At 41.1% G+C, this 19,271-nt stretch overlaps 3 protein-coding genes across 3 annotated transcripts; all 3 read right to left on the bottom strand.

Moving 5' to 3' along the window:
- Nucleotides 1–6,181: 6,181 nt before the first annotated feature.
- LOC143826493 (olfactory receptor 14I1-like) lies at nt 6,182–7,108 on the bottom strand. Its single transcript, XM_077315330.1, has one exon. The coding sequence runs from the start codon at nt 7,106–7,108 to the stop codon at nt 6,182–6,184; it is 927 nt and encodes a 308-aa protein (XP_077171445.1).
- A 6,445-nt stretch (nt 7,109–13,553) lies between these two features.
- Nucleotides 13,554–14,519, bottom strand: LOC143825266 (olfactory receptor 14A16-like). Its single transcript, XM_077313291.1, has one exon. The coding sequence runs from the start codon at nt 14,517–14,519 to the stop codon at nt 13,554–13,556; it is 966 nt and encodes a 321-aa protein (XP_077169406.1).
- A 179-nt stretch (nt 14,520–14,698) lies between these two features.
- Nucleotides 14,699–19,222, bottom strand: LOC143825265 (olfactory receptor 14A16-like). Its single transcript, XM_077313290.1, has 4 exons — nt 18,316–19,222; nt 18,029–18,210; nt 15,821–15,987; nt 14,699–14,816 (listed from the first exon to the last, which is right to left on the bottom strand). Exons 1-4 carry the CDS (start codon nt 19,220–19,222, stop codon nt 14,699–14,701), a joined length of 1,374 nt encoding a protein of 457 aa, XP_077169405.1.
- Between the last annotated feature and the right edge of the window lie 49 nt (nt 19,223–19,271).

Genomic DNA, 19,271 nt, shown 5'->3' with positions numbered 1-19,271 from the left:
TGTGTCCTCTTTTTCCATGAGCAGTTTGTAAGACAGATGAGAGAAATCATGTTATTCTAGTAATGCCATTTATCAATTAGTCTGGATTCCTAGTTCATTCCTAGTTCATTCCTAGCACAAGATCTCTCCACTCCAGTCCAGTCGCTAAACCCCCTCATATTAAATTGCAATGTCCTAAACTCATACACAATCCACATATGGAGATTGTGGACACTTAACCTAAAACTGTATCAAATGTCACACAATCTTATCCTACATTATACTTAGTAGGTCTGCTGTTACTTTTATTTTTAGCCAAGATTTCTGATCAATACATTGCTTTCAAATTGTAAAGTAAATGAAACTAATGTAAATGAATAAATGGAACATGTAGAAATCTGTCATATTCATTTCACTATCTCAATCAACCACATTGTTGTTGTTCTTAATTTCGAAGTTATGTCTGACCCATCGCAACCCCATGGACAATGATCCTCCAGGCCTTCCTGTCCTTACCATTCCCCAGAGTCCATTTAAGTTCACTCCCACTGCTTCAGTGACTCCATCCAGCCACCTCATTCTCTGTCATCCCCTTCTTCTTTCACCCTCAATCGCTCCCAGCATTAGGCTCTTCTCCAGGGAGCCCTTCCTTCTCAAAAGGTGACTAAAGTATTTGAGTTTCATCTTCAGGATCTGGCCTACTAAGGAGCAGTCAGGCCTGATCTCCTCTAGGACTGACCGGTTTGTTCGCCTTGCAGTCCAAGAGTCTCTCAAGAGTTGTCTCCAACATCAATCTATGATACAGCCATATATTCATTTGAAAGTAGAGTAAGCTGAATATTTTTCACCAGGGACAAGATAAACAGGGAACAGTCTCTGGGTTGCTGGCTTCAAACACCACCTCCTCCTATTAAACTGCACTGACCTACATAAGTACAAGATCCAAGCTGACAGATTCTGGACACATGATATGGAAATATTTCTATATGTCTGCAGCTTGAACAGGATACTGTTCATGAAGAACAATCAATACTTGGAAACTGAGGCAGCAGTTAATTTCCTGAGCAGCAATCCATCCTCTTGTTCCATACTCAAACCCATACAACGTAAAGAGACTCCAAAGGGTGGTAGGCACACCATTCATTCCTAGGGTAGACGCTCAATGCGGTAGGGCCCGTGTAATCTAAATGAGTCAATGGTTTGTGACTCCTAAAGAGAAAGAAACAGAAGAAACTACATCCTCTTACCTCTTCTGCTGATTCAGCTCCTCCCTTTACCTCATTTGCAGGTCAGCCCCCTAAACATGTGTGACAATTAATCTATACTGGGTGGATCATGGCCCAGAGAATGAACCTTCCTCCATTAGAAGGGGTCCACACGGAGAAGAAAGTGCCAAATACCTGCATTTGCCGACTTCTGGACCCATTTCATTTACTGAATTACTGATGACTGAAAAATAGTTGAGATGCATAACTATAATGCAATATAATTATACACACATCCATATTCTTGTCCTATACTGAAAGGGTCTGCTGTAACTTTTAATTTTAACTAGCAAAGATGATGCAAAGGAGTAATTTCAACAGTGACCTGCAATAATTCTATGCACACTTACTGATTGTCCAGAACTGTAAATGATTGATTCCCCTGGAGGAGGCACAGAGCCAAATTGTTCCTTTTCATCTTGGGATCTCCTGTGTCAGGTTCTGCTGAGATTGTAGCACAGGCTGAAAATATTGGTTCTTCATGGCATTTGCTCAAATGATCATATGGATGATAGACACAGAACACAAGTCAGAAGAAGCTGAGATACAGAGCAGAAGACAAGACACAAGCAACAGGAAATATGATACAAAGAATAATGTACAAGAACAATATTCAATTTCTTCGGCAGCTGCTAACATCCGGACATACTCAAGAAATTTGTTACATCTTCTTTTGGGTCTTGCTGCAACAAAGATTCCTATTCTCTGTCTACCCGAAACCAAAAAGGTTGTGTAAATGAGAAAGAGATCTATTTATATTCTGTTGCTGCTAACTTACTCCCAAGAGTTCAGCTCAGTTAATTGCAATCTTAGACTGTAACTCTTTTCTCCTTGCTTGACTATTTCTTCTGTTTTTGTGACAAACAGAACCGGATAATTAATTCAGCATGAAGGAAGATTGAAATCCTAAAGATGAATATCCTCATGTGTGACCCCATCAGATTTCTTCTATCATGACTGACTTCAGCTGCTAAATGACATAGGATCAGTAGGCCAGATTGCTCAACAAATGTGTTGGGAGTGGGGGAATCTTGAAGAAATAACATTAATAAAATATGTGCTCTCTCACTTATGGAAAATATGGTTTCACTCACTTATGGAACTTTTCTATCCTCCATCCCATATCTAGATATGGGGAGAGAGGCAAAGAGTAATAACCCAGCTCCAATACTGATGTTGTGCAATGCTAGGTGGTTCTATAGTCATATTTTGCAGAACACAATGTAGACCTGACTTGTGTAACTGAGCCTTGGGTGAGAGTGGGTGAGACAGAGGCCTGGGGCAAAGTGGAGGTTTCACTTGCAGCTGCAGGGGTGGCAAGCAGACCAGCTCTCTTCCCCCATCCCTAATATTGTACACGTGGTTGGGCACAGAGTCTGCACTTAGTACTGCAGATCAGGAAAGCAGGCACTGTTACCTTCCCAGATCCCCTGGGTGTTGAATATATTCTTCCAAATTCAAAGTATTCTCCAAATTATTTATTTCAATATCATAAGTAATCAAAATGGGGTCCTAGGTTAAAATAACGTCATTTTCCAGGGGCTTCCACAGAGATTACTCCTACATCAAATATAGCTACATAATCCTAGTAACAATAATATACAATAATAATAATATATACTGACCAGAAATTTCAATACAGCATAAATTATTGTATACCTTACTTTCATAACATATATTGGTGTGCGGAAGGCTTATCACATTAGTAATTTCAAAATATCATTTAGGCAATAACTCAAAATGTCATGGGGTCCGTTCGTTTGAGTCCCAAATTACAAACACGAATTGAAAAGTCATGAAAAGTTACTGATTCACTTTCAAGTTAAACAAAGGTGTTTCTACTCAGTCACAAAAAGAGTCACATATTTGGTTGGATTAGCAACTTTATCACTTGTGATTCAAGAAATGTCACTTATATATTATAAAATATGGGTGTGGATTAGCATACACTTGCATGTCCACAATTTCCTTAAAAAGATAATGATGGAACATAGGTCCTGCATTCAGAACCAGGCCCTGGAGGCCCCGTTGGTGCTTTCCTGGATTGAACACCAAAATGTAGTTGATGATTTTACATTTTTGGAATTGAAATAATCACTCTGAGTCTCTAAACAGACAGCAGCAGCAGCAGCAGCACTTGAATACCATCTCACCATAGGGTTTGAATTCAACCTGGATTGAAGTAGTCCTTTATGAATGTGTAAAATATGTCAACCAAATATGTTTACTAGCATAATACTAGCACCCCTGGATGGACATAGAGCTCATTATAATACACATGTGATGTATGGAAATTATATGTTTGGGGTGGTTAGGGAAAGAGTATGAGCCCAGCCCAGGAGCATTCTGGGAGGGACATTTTAGATTGAATTTTTGTAGCAAATGGAATAAAAGGCTGCCTTGGACTAGCAAGTTTTGAAGAAGGTCTTGGCTTTCACCAAAGAAGGCTAAGCTTAGCTCATGTTTGCACAAACATGAACTTTCTTTCTCAGTGAACTCAGTTTGTGATGTTCATTTGGCCCAACAATAAGATACGGTTGATGGTGACGGGCCCTAAATAAAAGAACAAGGTCACCCAGTTTGGCTTCGTAGATGTCAGAAACAAGACCCAGCATGTAGGGTAAGCTGGGAGATAAATCAGGGACGTTGCCAGTGGGCTTCTTGTCAATCTGCCCAGAACAATATCATGATCCAAACACAAGTCAAGAACCTCAAAAGGTCAAAATCAGGGAACCAAACTTAGGCCCATATAAGGTAGAACACAATTTTAAATTATTGTACTAATATTCATTTCATTTTTAAAACCCAGGTTTATAGCATAGCCTCAATAAAATCCATGCATATGTATGCAAATGTCTCCACAGATCAGACGTATTTTGGCATTACCACTTTTCTCAATGATCAGGCATCAAATAAAACAAGTACACATTAAATACAATAAATACAACCATTCTTATATTTAAAATTGTTATATCCAGAGTACAAGATCTGATATAAAAGGTAAAGAAAAGCAGAAGTTCCAGTGGCACCAGAGGTCAAAGAGGAATTCTGGAAGTGCTCATTGCAGTTCCCTCTTTGACCCATTATGCACGGGGGTTTTAGCGCACATTTGGGGTGGAATGGCGGCGACTAAAATTACCGATAACGCACGGTGCCGGCTGTAACCGGCCGCAGCTTCGGTGCATGCCGCCGAAAAAGCCGCGTTAGCGAAACGCAGAAGAAAGCGCAGCTTCCAGGTGACCGGGGCGCAACCAGAAGCGGCGCCCAGATCGCCGTGTGCATAATCAGTTACTCTGCGTTTGGCTGCCGTCGCGTCGCGCCCCGCCCCGCCCCGTGCATGACCGGTGTGCGTCGCGTCTTCCCCCTCCGTGTTTTCCATGTGACCCGAAATCGCCGTTTCGGCGGCCGTGCAAATAGTTCTACATGAAAACACCACCATTTTTAACCCTCAAAGCCTAAAACTTCTAACAAGATTGACATCAGAGATTTGGAATCTGCCTGAACCCTGGGGTTGCTGCTGGGCTCCTGTAGGGTGATGCTTTTCTCTAGCGGGCAGCTCAGAAGAAGCCTCAAACCTCTATTAGGTCAGACATGAGAAATTTGGAAACTGCCGGAAACCTGCGCTTCTTGCTTGGCTCCCTGCCATTCAACCTTTCATGCACATGACCTCTTTCCCCTGTCTGAAGACCCTTCCTTTGCCCTGCGGGACAGAACCAGGAAGTGTGTCTTCCCTGCCTGGATGGAGTTATCTTTGATGCTTCCCTTTCTATGAAGAAGAAGAAGAAGACCACGCCCCACTCCAGTCCTGATGCTGGGCAATGTGTCCATGCTCATCAGTGCCATCCATTGGCCTGCCCCTCACTACATCAATGGCGGTCGCAGTGATCATATATGGTCATATATTATTTCTTCAATCTTGATGTGGATGTATAAATGTATAAATAATAGTAATTAAGATCTATGATCAATGAGGGTAGGTCTGGTTCTCTTTTTCTTTCAGCTGTTTAAATTGCTGTTTCTACTGGCCTAGGCCATTCCATGAATGACTTCCTACTATTACTGGCAATTGATCTGTGTTTGAATTTTTGATGGGGGAATAAGCAATTCTTTGTTGTTGTTAGGTGCGAAGTCGTGTCCGACCTATCGCAACCCCATGGACAATGATCCTCCAGACCTTCCTGTCCTCTACCATTCCCCGGAGTCCATTTAAGTTTGCATAAGCAATTCGAGGAGATTTGAATTGCAAAAGGTGGTAACAGTGGAATCTCCACCAGTATATACAAAGGGAATATCTGGCAAGAAATTTTAGACAAAGGCAACCTTTAGAAATTAATAAATTTTATTGAAAATAAATCAAAATAATCTTTAACAAGATACGTACAGAGGAAGCCTCAAACCTCTATTAGGTTAGACATGAGAAATTTGGAAACTGCCGGAAACCTGTGTTTCTTGCTGGGCTCCCTGCCATTGAACCTGTCATGCAGATGTCCTCTTTCACCTGACTGAGGACCCTTCCTTTGCTCACCTGCTTCCTAGTGATTTGCATCCTGTACTCTCAGCTAGGGGTCTTCCCACTCTGCACAGGAAAGACTGAAGATATTGATATTCTCAGCCACACACATCCCATCAAGACATTGAGGAAAGGGCAGGAAGCCAGCTGTGAGAGTGCTCAGGAGCAGGTACACAAAGGATGCACATTTGTTGGAGGATGTGTTGGAGGGGACAAATTCATGATAATGGTTTAGGAAGGAAGGGAGCCTTTGAGCACTTTTTGCCCATGAAAACATGGAACCGGCTCTCAGGAACTCCTGAAAAGCTTCAAAACATTCAACACAATCTCTCTAGGACATTACATCTGAGGTAAAAATAAGAAAAAGAAAACTTCTGCACAAGATTATTCAACTCCACTTTTGCTGAAAAGCTTTACTTCCAATTTTTTAAAAAGAACATCCCAAATTAGAGAGCTTCAATAAAGCACTCTTTATTTCTTTGTTTCTCATGCTATAGATGAATGGGTTAAGCAAAGGAGTGAGAATACCATAAATGATTGCAAAAAGTACATTCTGCTCAGCTGACGCGTTATTCTGAGGCCTCACATAAGCAAAGATACCACTAACTACAAACAAAGACACCACAGTGAGGTGGGGAAGGCAAGTGGAGAGGGCCTTTTTCTGACTGTGAACAGAAGGAATTCTGAGCACTGCTGCAAAAATCTGCATGTAGGAGACAATGATGAAGACGAAGCATCCTAGGCCAACTAAACAGCCAAACATAAGAATGCCAATTTCAACTAGATACATATCAGAACAAGAGAGTTTGAGAATCTGGGGAACTTCACAGAAGAACTGATCAATCATGTTGGAGCAGAAGGTGATGGCAAAAGTGCCTCCACTGTGTAATATACCATTGAGTGTACCTGCAGTCCAAGCACTGACTGCCATCTCAATGCAGGCTCCTCTGTGCATAATTGTCTCATATAGCAATGGATTGCAGATAGCGACATACCGATCATGTGCCATTATTGTTAAAATGGCAAGATCTGACCCTCCAAAGAAGAAGTAGAAAAACACTTGAGCTACACAGGCAGGATAAGAAATGGACCTGGTATTTAGGATGGAATTGGCTATAGTTTTGGGTACCAAGACAGAAACAGTACCAAGATCCAGAAGTGCCAGGTTCGTGAGAAAAAAGTACATGGGGGTGTGCAGGTGATGATCAAAGGCTACAGCAATGATGATGAGAAGGTTGCCAGTCACTGCAGTCAAGTAGACTGCCAAGAATACAAAGAAATACAAGATCTGTAGTTCTCGGATGTCTGAAAATTCCAGGAGCAGAAATTCAGATGGGGAGGTCAGGTTGGACATTGGGTCCTCTTTATCCATGAGCAGTCTGTTTGTAAGACATATGAGAGAATTCATGTTATTTGATTAATGCCATTTAACAATTAGTCTGGATTCCTAGTTAGTCTATGAGACATCCCCCCCCCCCCAAATGACTGCCTGAGGAAAAACTCAGACATTCTGCATCAGGACTGAAATAGAACAAGCACAAGATCTCTCCACTCCAGTCCAGTCGCTAAACCCCCTCATATTAACTTGAAATTTCCTAAACTCGTACACAATCCACATATGGAGATTGTGGCCATTTAACCTAAAACTATATCAAATGTTACACAATCTTATCCTGCTGTATACTTAGTAGGTCTGCTATTCTTTTATTTTTAGCCAAGATTTCTGATTAATACATTGCTTTCAAATTGTAAAGTAAATGAAAGTAATGTAAATGAATAAATAGAACATGTAGAAAACTGTCATATTCATTTCACTATCTCAGTCTACCACATTGTTGTTGTTCTTAGTTTCGAAGTTATGTCTGACCCATTGCGACCCCATGCACAATGGTCCTCCAGGCCTTCCTATCCTCTACCATTCCCCAGAGTCCATTTAAGTTCACTCCCACTGCTTCAGTGACTCCATCCAGCCACCTCATTCTCTGTCACCCACTTCTTCTTTCACCCTCAATCGCTCCCAGCATTAGGCTCTTCTCCAGGGAGTCCTTCCTTCTCAAAAGGTGACTAAAGTATTTGAGTTTCATCTTTAGGATCTGGCCTTCTAAGGAGCAGTCAGGCCTGATCACCTCTAGGACTGACCGGTTTGTTCGCCTTGCAGTCCAAGGGACTCACAAGAGTCTTCTCCAGCATCAATCTATGATACAGCCATATATTCATTTGAAAGTGGAGTAAGCTGAATATTACAGGGACAAGATAAACAGGGAACAGTCTCTGGGTTGCTGGCTTCAAACACCACCTCCTCCTATTAAACTGCACGGACCTACATAAGTACAAGATCCAAGCTGACAGGTTCTGGACACATGATATGGAAATATTTCTATATGTCTGCAGCTTGAACAGGATACTGTTCATGAAGAACAATCAATACTTGGAAACTGAGGCAGCAGTTAATTTCATGAGCAGCAATCCATCCTCTTGTTCCATACTCAAACCCATATAATGTAAAGAGGCTCCAGAGGGTGGTAGGCACACCATTCATTCCTAGGATAGATGCTCAATGTGGTAGGGCCCATGTAATCTAAATGAGTCAGTGGTTTGTGACTCCTAAAGAGAAAGAAACAGAAACTACATCCTCTTACCTATTCTGCTGATTCAGCTCCTCCCTTTACCTCATTTGCAGGTGAGCCCCCTAAACATTTGTGACAATTAATGTATACTGGGTGGATCATGACCCAGAGAATGAACCTTCCTCCATTAGAAGGGGACCACATGGAGAAGAAATTGGCAAAGACTTGCATTTGCCGACTTCTAGACCCATTTCATTATGCTGAATAACTGATAACTGAAAAATAGTTGAGATGCATAACTATAATGCAATATAATTATACACACATCCATATTCTTGTCCTATACTTTAAAGGGTCTGCTGTAACTTTTAATTTTAACTAGTAAAGATGATGTAAAGGAGTTATTTGAACAGGGAACTGCAATAATTCTATGCACACTTACTGATTGTCCAGATCTGTAAATGGTTGATTCCTATGGAGGAGGCCGAGAGCCAAATCATTCCTTTTCATTTTGCGATCTCCTGTGTCAGTTTCTGCTGAGATTGTAGCACAGGCTGCAAATATTGGTTCTTCATGGCATTTTCCCAAATGATCATATGGATGATAGACACAGAACACAAGACAGAAGAAGCTGAGCTACAGAGCAGAAGACAAGACACTAGCAACAGGAAACATGATACAAAGAATAATGTACAAGAACCATATTCAATTTCTTCGGCAGCTGCTAACATCCGGACATACTCAAGAAATTTGTTACATCTTCCTTTGGGTCTTGCTGCAACAAAGATTCCTATTCTCTGTCTACCCGAAACCAAAAAGGTTGTGTTAATGAGAAAGAGATCTATTTATATTCTGTTGCTGCTAACTTACTCCCAAGAGTTCAGCTCAGTTAATTGCAATCTTAGACTGTAACTCTTTTCTCCTTGCTTGAGTATTTCTTCTGTTTTTGTGACAAACAGAACCGGATAATTAATTCAGCATGAAGGAAGATCAAAATCCTAAAGATGAATATACTCAAGTGTGGGAGTGGGGGAATCTTGAAGAAATAACATTTACAAAATATGTGCTCTCTCACTTATGCAAAAATTTTGGAATATGTTGTATGGAGGCGCTGAGACTTTGTGAAGATATTTAACTGTCAAGTAAAAGTAATTCTGCTTTCCTAGATATTTACTAGACATCCAGAATCTGAAAGATTTTAAAAATTGGGTTTGAAGGCAAGAGATTACAGGGTGTGGTGCAGGTAGGAATTGTTAACTGGAGGGGAAATTGGAATATTGTTGTAATGAGAAACTGAACTGTAATTGAGAGTATTGTGTCGTACCTGTTGGGGTGATATCAGGATTATAGGACAGACAATTTCAGGATGGGTAGGGGTGAGTAAGAGAAGGAAGGGAGCCTGAAGGGACTGGGGATACCGACAATTTGGGGACAAGGGAGGTAAGTCAGTGAGAGAAGGTTTGACAAGGGAAGGGCCTTAAGATATAGCTATGAAGTTGCTTGTAACTTTTCTAAGCTCCATCCCATATCTAGAGATGGGGAGAGAGGCAAAGAGTAATAACCCAGCTCCAATACTGATGTTGTGCAATGCTAGGTGGTTCTATAGTCATGTTTTGCAGAACACAATGTAGACCTGACTTGCGTAACTGAGCCTTGGGTGAGAGTGGGTGAGACAGAGGCCTGGGGCAAAGTGGAGGTTTCACTTGCAGCTCCAGGGGTGGCAAGCAGCCCAGCTCTCTTCCCCTATCCCTGGTGTTGTACACGTGGGAAGGCACAGAGTCTCCACTCAGTACTGCAGGTCAGGTAAGCAGGCACTGACCTTCCCAGATTCCCGGGTGTTGAATATATTCTTCTAGACTCAAATTATTCTCCAAATTATTTATTTCAATATCATAAGTAATCAAAATGAGGTCCTAGGTTAAAATAACCTCATTTTCCAGGGCTTCCACAGTGATTACTCCTACATAAAATATAGCTAACGTACATAATCCTAGTAACAATAATATATACTGACCAGAAATTTCAATGCAGCATAAATTATTGTATACCTCACATTCATAACATATATTGGTGTGCGGAAGGCTTATCACATTAGTAATTTCATAATATCATTTAGGCAATAACTCAAAATGTCATTGGGTCCGTTCGTTTGAGTCTCAAATTACAAACACGAATTGAAAAGTCATTAAAAATTACCTATTCGCTTTCAAGTTAAACACAGGAGTTTCCATTCAGTCACATTAAAGAGTCACATATTTGGTTGAATTAGGTACTTTATCACTTGTAATTCAACAAATGTCACTTATATATGATAATATACGGGTGTGGATTAGCATACATTGGCATGTCCACAAGTTCCTTAAAAAGATAATGTTGGAACATAGGTCCAGCATTCAGAGGCCCCGTTGGTGCTTTACTAGATTGAACACCAATATGCAGTAGATGATTTTACATTTTTGGAACTGAAAGAATCACTCTGAGTCTCTAAACAGATAGCAGCAGCAGCACTTGAATACCATCTCAGCATAGGATTTGAATTGAACCTGGATTAAAGTAGTCCTTTATGAATGTGTAAAATATGTCAACCAAATATGTTTACTAGCATAATACTAGCACCCCTGGATGGACATAGAGCTCATTATAATACACATTTGATGTATGGAAGTTGTATGTTTGGGGCGGTTAGTGAAAGAGTATGAGCCCAGCCCAGGAGCATTCTGGGAGGGACACTTTAGATTGAATTTTCCTGGCAAATGGAATAAAAGGCTGCCTTGGATCAGCAAGTTTTCAGTAAGGTCTTGGCTTTCACCAAAGAATGCTAAGCTTAGCTCATGTTTGCGCAAACATGAACTTTCTTTCTCAGTGAACTCAGTTTGTGACATTCATTTGGCCAGCAATAAGACACGGTTGATGGTGATGGGCCCTAAATAAAAGGACAAGTTGATTCACCCAGTTTGGCTTCGTAGATCTCAGAAGCGAGCCCCGGCATGTAGGTTGTGCTGGGAACTTAATCAGGGACGTTGCCAGTGGGCTTCTTGTCAATCTGTCCAGTATCATGACAATATCATGATCCAAACACAAGTCAAGAACCTCAAAAGGTCAAAATCAGGGAACCGAACTTAGGCCCATATAAGGTAGAACACAATTTTAAAATATTGTACTAATATTTATTTCATTTTTAAAACCTAGGTTTATAGCATAGCCTCAATAAAATCCATGCATATGTATGCAAATGTTTCCACAGATCAGACGTATTTTGGCATTACCACTATTATCAATAATCAGCCATCAAATAAAAAAGCACACATAAAATACAATAAATACAACCATTCTTATATTTAAAATTGTTATATCCAGAATACAAGATCTGATATAAAAGGTAAAGAGAAGCAGAAGTTCCAGTGGCACCAGAGGTCAAAGGGGCATTCTGGAAGCTCTCACTGCAGTTCCCTCTTTGGCATGCAAATAGTTCTACATGAAAACACCACCATTTTTAACCCTCACAGGGCAGACGACAAAGCCTAAAACTTCTAACTGGACTGACATCAGAGATTTGGATTCTGCCTGAACCCTGAGGTTCCTGCTGGGCTCCTGTAAGGTGATGCTTCTCTGTAGCAGGCAATTCAGAAGAAGCCTCAAACCTCTATTAGGTTAGACATGAGAAATTTGGAAACTGCCGGAAACCTGCGTTTCTTACTGGACTTCCTGCTATTCAACCTCTCATGCACATGTCCTCTTTCCCCTGTCTGAAGACCCTTCCTTTGCACAGCGGGACAGAACCAGGAAGTGTGTCTTCCCTGCCTGGATGGGGTTATCTTTGATGCTTTCCTTTCTATGAAGAAGAAGAAGACCACACCCCACCCCCAGTGCCTGATGCTGGGCAATGTGTCCATGCTCATCAGTGCCATCCATTGGCCTGCCCCTCACTACATCAACGGCAGTCGCAGTGAATTGCGGCCGCTAATTAGCTTTCAAGTGAACTGTCAGGTTTTGCTTTTGTGATGGCTATGTTATGCTGTTGCCATGTTTTGCTGTTGCCATGTAGTTTTACAGTTTATATGTGCCTTTGTCTCTGGCTCTCTCTATATCAACAAGCAGCAAATTCCATATTTTTACTATGTAGGGTTTAAAGAAGTATTTTCTTTTGTGCGTCTGAATTTCCTGCCCCTCAGTTTTCTAGAAAACCCTTGAACTCTAATATAAGCTGCGATATTAAATATTTACCAAGAAGAAACAATACAGGATAATTAACTAGACCTGCCACTGGTCCAGGTGTGGTATCCTCCTTTGTCTTGGTGATACTTTGGTGAGGATGAGTGGGTAGGGTAAGCAGTGGTCCATGGTCGACTATTGCTGGACAGGTCCAGCGATGAGAAATATGTCACAAAGTCAGCAAGGGTGAAAACTGGTTATAAGCATGTGGAAGTTAACCCTCGATCTTTCTAGAATGGCCTATGAGGAACCATGAACTGTTCTAAGAGAAGGGAGAAAGGCCACTTGAGATAAATGCACTATACCACCCGGCCAGCCCACTGGGCCAGGTTGGCAGCAAAAAGGTATTGTCACAACAGCAAAAATATTGAAGCCAAAAAAAGATTCAACAATTAGCTTATCAGGTATCAGATGTACATGGAGGTACCGATGAAAGCCTGTCCTAAAAGGGGGTGGTATTTAAATGATCATGTTGACAACATGCTTAAGGCCATGATGCTGGCAATAGAGTCTCCCTCATAAGAGCAGGGTGATGCTTTTCTCTAGTGGGCATCTCAGAGGAAGCCTCAAATCTTTATTAGGTTTAACTTCAGAAATTTGGAAACTGCCAGAATCCTGGGATTCTTGCTAGGCTCATTGCCATTGAACCTTTCGTGCACATGTCTTCTTTCACCTGCCTGTGGCCCCTTCCTTTACCTGCCTGCTTGCTTGAGTTTTTCATACTGTGCTCTCAGTTACCAGGGCTTCCCACTGTTCCCAAGAAAGACTCTGCAGATACTGACATTCCCAGCCACACAAATCACATCAAGACATTAACGAAAGGACATGTAGGCAGCTGTGGGTATGGTCAGGAGCAGATAGACATACGAAGGGAGAGCCTTTGAGCACTTTTTGCCCAGGAAAACATGGAACTGGCTCTCACCACTGTTGGGACCTTCTGAAGTGCTTCAAAAAATTCAACCTAATCTCTCTAGGACATTAAATCTGAGGTTAAAAATTAAAACTTCTGCACAAGATTATTCAATTCCGCTTTTGCAGAAAAACTTTACCTGCAATTGTTTTAGAGGAACATTGATAACCAGAAAGCTTGAGTAAGGCACTCTTTATTTCTTTGTTTCTCATACTATAGATGAACGGGTTGAGCAAAGGAGGGAGAATAGCATAGATGATTGCAAAAAGCACATTCTGCTCAGCTGAAGTGTGACTGTGAGGTCTCACATAGGCAAAGAGACCACTAAATACAAGCAAAGACACCACAATGAGATGGGGAAGGCAAGTGGAGAGGGCCTTTTTCTGACCATGAACAGAAGGGATTCTCAGCACTGCTGCAAAAATCTGCATGTAGGAAACAATGATGAAGAAGAAGCATGCTACTCCCAGGAAACAGCCAAATATAATAATACCAACTTCAACTAGGTACATGTCAGAGCAGGAGAGTTTGAGAATCTGGGGACCTTCACAGAAGAACTGATTGATCATGTTGGAGCAGAAGGTGATGGCAAAAGTGCCTCCACTGTGTAAGAGACCAATGAGTATACCTGCAATCCAAGCACTCGCTGCCATCTGAATGCAGGCTCCTCTATGCATAATTGTCTCGTATTGCAGTGGATTGCAGATAGCGGCATACCGATCATGCGCCATTATGGTTAAGATGGCAAAATCTGACCCTCCAAAGAAGAAGTAGAAAAACACTTGAGCCACACAGGCATGATAAGAAATGGAAGTTGTATTCAGGATGGAATTGGCTATAGTTTTGGGTAGCATGACAGAAACCATACCAAGATCCAGAAGAGCCAGGTTCATGAGAAAAAAGTACATGGGGGTGTGCAGGTGATGATCAAGGGCTACAGCGATGATGACAAGAAGATTGCCAGTCACTGCAGTCAAGTATACTGTTAAGAAGACAAAAAAATGCAGGATCTGTAGTTCTCGGATGTCTGAAAATTCCAGGAGCAGAAATTCAGATGGGGAGGTCAGGTTGGACATTGTGCCCTCTGTATCCAAAAGCAGTCTGTTTGTGAGAGAAATCATTTTTTTCTAGTAATGCCAATTAACAATGAATCTTTCTTGTTTACCATCTTAGTCTATGAGACATCCCTCCAATGAATGAATGAGGAAAAACTGAGACATTCCTCATCAGGAATGAAATAGTGACAGTGATACATTTATTTGCCATAGGCACAAGATCTTTCCACTCCTGTCCAGTAGCTCAACCTCCTCATATTAAATTGCAATTTCCTAAACTCATACACAATCCACATATAGAGATTGTGGCCACTTAACCTGAAATGATATCAAATGTCACACAATCTTATCCTTATCCTACAGTATATTTCGTAGGTCTGCTGTTACTTTTATTTTTAGCCAAGATTTGCGATCAATGCATTGCTTTCAAATTATCAAGTGAACAAAAGTGGATAAATAGAACACATAGAAGTCTGGCATACTCATTTCACCATCTCAACCTACCATACAGCCATATGTTCATTTGAATGTAGAGTAAATTGAATATTTTTCACTAGGGACAAGATAAACAGGGAACAGTCTCTGGGTTGCTAACTTCAAAGACCAGCTCCTTGTATTAAACTACACTGACCTACATATGTACAAGATCCACGCTGACAAATTCTGGACGCATGGCATGTAAATATTTCTATATGTCTGCGCCTTGAATACGATACTGTTCATTGAGAACAATGAGTACATGGAAACTGAGGCAGCGATTAATTTCCAGAGCAGCAATCCACCCTCTTGTTCCATAATCAAACCCATATAATGTAAACAGGTTACACAGGGTGGTAGGCACAACATTCATTCCTAGGGTAAATGCTCAAGGTGGTACGGCCCGTATAATTTAAATGAGTAAATGGTTTGTGACTCCTAAAGAGAAAGAAACAGAAGAAACTACATCCTCTTACCTCTTCTGCTGATTCAGTTCTTCCCATTACCTCATTTGCAGGTCAGCCCCCTAAACATGTGTGACAACTAATCTATACTGGGTGGATCACGGCCCAGAGAATGAACCTTCCTCCATTAGAAGGGGGCCACAAGGAGAAGAAAGTACCAAATACCTTCATCTGCCAACTTCTGGACCCATTTCATTATGCCGAATTACTAATGAGTGAAAAATAGTTGAGATGCATAACTATAATGCAATATAATTATACACACATCCATACTCCTGTTCTATACTTAAAGGGTCTGCTGTAACTTTTAATTTTAACTAGTAAAGATGATGTAAAGGAGTAATTTGAACAGTGATCTGCAATAATTCTATGCACACTTACTGATTGTCCAGAACTGTAAATGATTGATTCCCCTGGAAGAAGCACAGAGCCAAATCATTCCTTTTCATTTTGAGATCTCCTGTGTCAGTGTCTGCTGAGGTTGCAAATACTGGTTCTTCATGGCATATGCCCAAATAGACACAGAACACAAGACAGAAGAAGCTGAGCTACAGAGCAGAAGACAAGACACTAGCAACAGGAAACATGATACAAAGAATAATGTACAAGAACCTTGAAAGGGCCATATTGAATTTCTTCGCCAGTTGCTAACATCTGGACATACTCAAGAAAATTGTTGCATCTTCTTTTGGGTCTTGCTGCAACAAAGATTCCTATTCTCTGTCTACCCGAAACCAAAAAGGTTGTGTTAATGAGAAAGAGATCTATTTATATTCTGTTGCTGCTAACTTACTCCCAAGAGTTCAGCTCAGTTAATTGCAATCTTAGACTGTACCTCTTTTCTCCTTGCTTGACTATTTCTTCTGTTTTTGTGACAAACAGAACTGGATAATTAATTCAGCATCAAAATCCTAAAGATGAATATCCTCATGTGTGACCCCATCAGATTTCTTCTATGATGACTGACTTCAGCTGCGAAATGACATAGGATCAGTAGGCCAGAATGCTCAACAACGGTTTTGGGAGTGGGGGAATCTTGAATAAATAACATTAACAAAATATGTACTCTCTCACTTATGGAAAATATGGTTTCTCTCACTTATGGAAAATATTTGGAATATGTTGTATGGAGGTGCTGAGACTCTGTGAAGATATTTAACTGTCCAGTAAAAGTAATTCTGCTTTCCTAAATATTTACTAGACATCCAGAATCTGAAAGATTTTAAAAATTGGGCTTGAAGGCAAGAGAATTGTTATAAAATTGTTATATCCAGAATACAAGATCTGATATAAAAGGAAAAGAGAAGCAGAAGTTCCAGTGGCACCAGAGGTCAAAGGGGCATTCTGGAAGTTCTCACTGCAGTTCCCTCTTTGGCATGCAAATAGTTCTACATGAAAACACCACCATTTTTAACCCTCACAGGACAGACGACAAAGCCTAAAACTTCTAACTGGACTGACATCAGAGATTTGGATTCTGCCTGAACCCTGGGGTCCTGCTGGGTTCCCTGCCATTCAACCTCTCATGCACATGTCCTCTTTCCCCTGCCTGAAGACCCTTCCTTTGCCTAGCAGGACAGAACCAGGAAGTGTGTCTTCCATTCCTGGATGGGTTATCTTTGATGCTTCCCTTTCTATGAAGAAGAAGACCACCCCCCACCCCCAGTGCCTGACGCTGGGCAATGTGTCCATGCTCATCAGTGCCATCCATTGGCCTGCTCCTCACTACATCAACGGTGGTCGCAGTTAATTGCGGCCGCTAATTAGCTTTCAAGTGAAAAGGTTTTGTTTTTGCCATGGCCATGTTATGCTGTTGCCATGTTATGCTGTTGCAATGTAGTTTTACAGTTTATATGTCCCTTTGTCTCTGGCTCTCTCTATATCAAGAAGCAGCAAATTCCATATTTTTACTATGTAGGGTTTAAAGAAGTATTTTCTTTTGTGCGTCTCAATTTCCTGCCCCTCAGTTTTCTAGAAAACCCTTGAACTCTAATATAAGCTGCTATATTAAATATTTACCAAGAAGAAACAATACAGGATAATTAACTAGACCTGCCACTGGTCCAAATGTGGTATCCTCCTTTGTCTTGGTGATGCTTTGGTGAGGATGAGTGTACTGCCCGGCCCTTTTGTGCAAATAATTGCATTACTCCTTTGTCTTCTAGGAGATCTCTTGCTGATTTCACCTGGAGTCTACCAGATTATGTACTTCTGATAAACACAAGGCTTTGGGGGGTAGCCATGACTGGGTTGGCCTGTGTTTGCTGGTCAGATACAAAGATGGACACCAGCCATTTTCCTCCTTGCACATTGAAGGGCATACACAGGGCATATCACCTACAATGTAATCTGCTATTTTCTGTCAAATCATAATATAAGAGGTTGTTGGAGTAATGCAGAACTTAATTTATATTCTGCTCTTGGCAACTTGGTCTCCAGAGTTCACCTCATTTGAATGCTAAGTGCTACTAAGTCTTGCAGTCAATATTTTTTATTATTATTTCTGGAACTATCTTAAATAGATAATTAGAACATCATAGCCCTAGAACAGTTTTGGAGTGTGTCCTTTGAGTCTCCCCCAAAAATTGCCGATGGTGGGCAGATCCGGTGGTTCCAAGTAGGCTTTGTTATTCTCATCACATCTTGCTTATCTTTAGATAGGAATGAACTATCACTTTTTGCCCAAGAAAACATGGAACCGGCTCTTACCACTGTCAGGAACTCCTGAAAAGCTTCAAAACATTCAACACAATCTCTCGAGGACAATACATCTGAGGTAAAAATAAGAAAAAGAAATAGAAAAAGGAAACTTCTGCACAAGATTATTCAACTCCACTATTGCCGAAAAGCTTTACTTGCAATTTTTTAAAAAGAACATCCCAAATCAGAGAGCTTCAACAAAGCACTCTTTATTTCTTTGTTTCTCATGCTATAGATGAATGGGTTAAGCAAAGGAGGGAGAATACCATAAATGATTGCAAAAAGAACATTCTGCTCAGCTGATGTGTGACTCTGAGGCCTCACATAAGCAAAGATACCACTAACTATAAACAAAGACACCACAGTAAGGTGGGGAAGGCAAGTGGAGAGGGCCTTTTTCTGACTGTGAACAGAAGGAATTTTGAGCACTGCTACAAAAATCTGCATGTAGGAGGCGATGATGAAGACGAAGCATCCTAGTCCAAGTAAACAGCCAAATATAATAATACCAATTTCAACTAGATACATATCAGAACAAGAGAGTTTGAGAATCTGGGGAACTTCACAGAAGAACTGATCTATCATGTTGGAGCAGAAGGTGATGGCAAAAGTTCCTCCACTGTGTGAGAGACCGACGAATGTACCTGCAATCCAGGCACTTGCTGCCATCTCAATGCAAGCTCTTCTGTGCATAATTGTCTCATATTGCAATGGATTGCAGATAGCCACATACCGATCATGTGCCATTATGGTTAAGATGGCAAAATCTGACCCTCCAAAGAAGAAGTAGAAAAACACTTGACCCACACAGGCAGGATACCTGGTGTTCAGGAGGGAATTGGCTATAGTTTTGGGTATCAAGACAGAAACAGTACCAAGATCCAGAAGTGCCAGGTTCATGAGAAAAAAGTACATGGGGGTGTGCAGGTGATGGTCAAAGGCAACAGCAATGATGATGAGAAGGTTGCCAGTCACTGCAGTCAAGTAGATAGCTAAGAATACAAAGAAATGCAAGATCTGTAGTTCTCGGATGTCTGAAAATTCCAGGAGCAGAAATTCAGATGGGGAGGTCAGGTTGGACATTGTGTCCTCTTTATCCATGAGCAGTCTGTTTGTAAGACAGATGAGAGAA

This window comes from Paroedura picta, chromosome 16, assembly GCF_049243985.1.
Source record: "Paroedura picta isolate Pp20150507F chromosome 16, Ppicta_v3.0, whole genome shotgun sequence".
Taxonomy (NCBI): Eukaryota; Metazoa; Chordata; class Lepidosauria; order Squamata; family Gekkonidae; genus Paroedura; species Paroedura picta.
The sequence above is the reverse complement of the archived record's forward strand: the minus strand, read 5'-3'. Positions and strand labels throughout refer to the sequence as shown.

What these genes read in the sequence shown, in the direction of transcription:
- LOC143825266 (XM_077313291.1), bottom strand. Translation starts at nt 14,519, where the DNA reads ATGTCCAACCTGACCTCCCCATCTGAATTTCTGCTCCTGGAATTTTCA.
- LOC143825265 (XM_077313290.1), bottom strand. Translation starts at nt 19,222, where the DNA reads ATGTCCAACCTGACCTCCCCATCTGAATTTCTGCTCCTGGAATTTTCA. An exon ending in GAAGCTCTCTGATTTGGGAT is followed by an intron (nt 18,211 to 18,315) that starts GTTCTTTTTAAA and finishes TTTTTACCTCAG; the next exon opens with ATGTATTGTCCTCGAGAGAT. An exon ending in TTTACAGTTCTGGACAATCA is followed by an intron (nt 14,817 to 15,820) that starts GTAAGTGTGCAT and finishes ATATCATTTCAG; the next exon opens with GTTAAGTGGCCACAATCTCT.
- LOC143826493 (XM_077315330.1), bottom strand. Translation starts at nt 7,108, where the DNA reads ATGTCCAACCTGACCTCCCCATCTGAATTTCTGCTCCTGGAATTTTCA.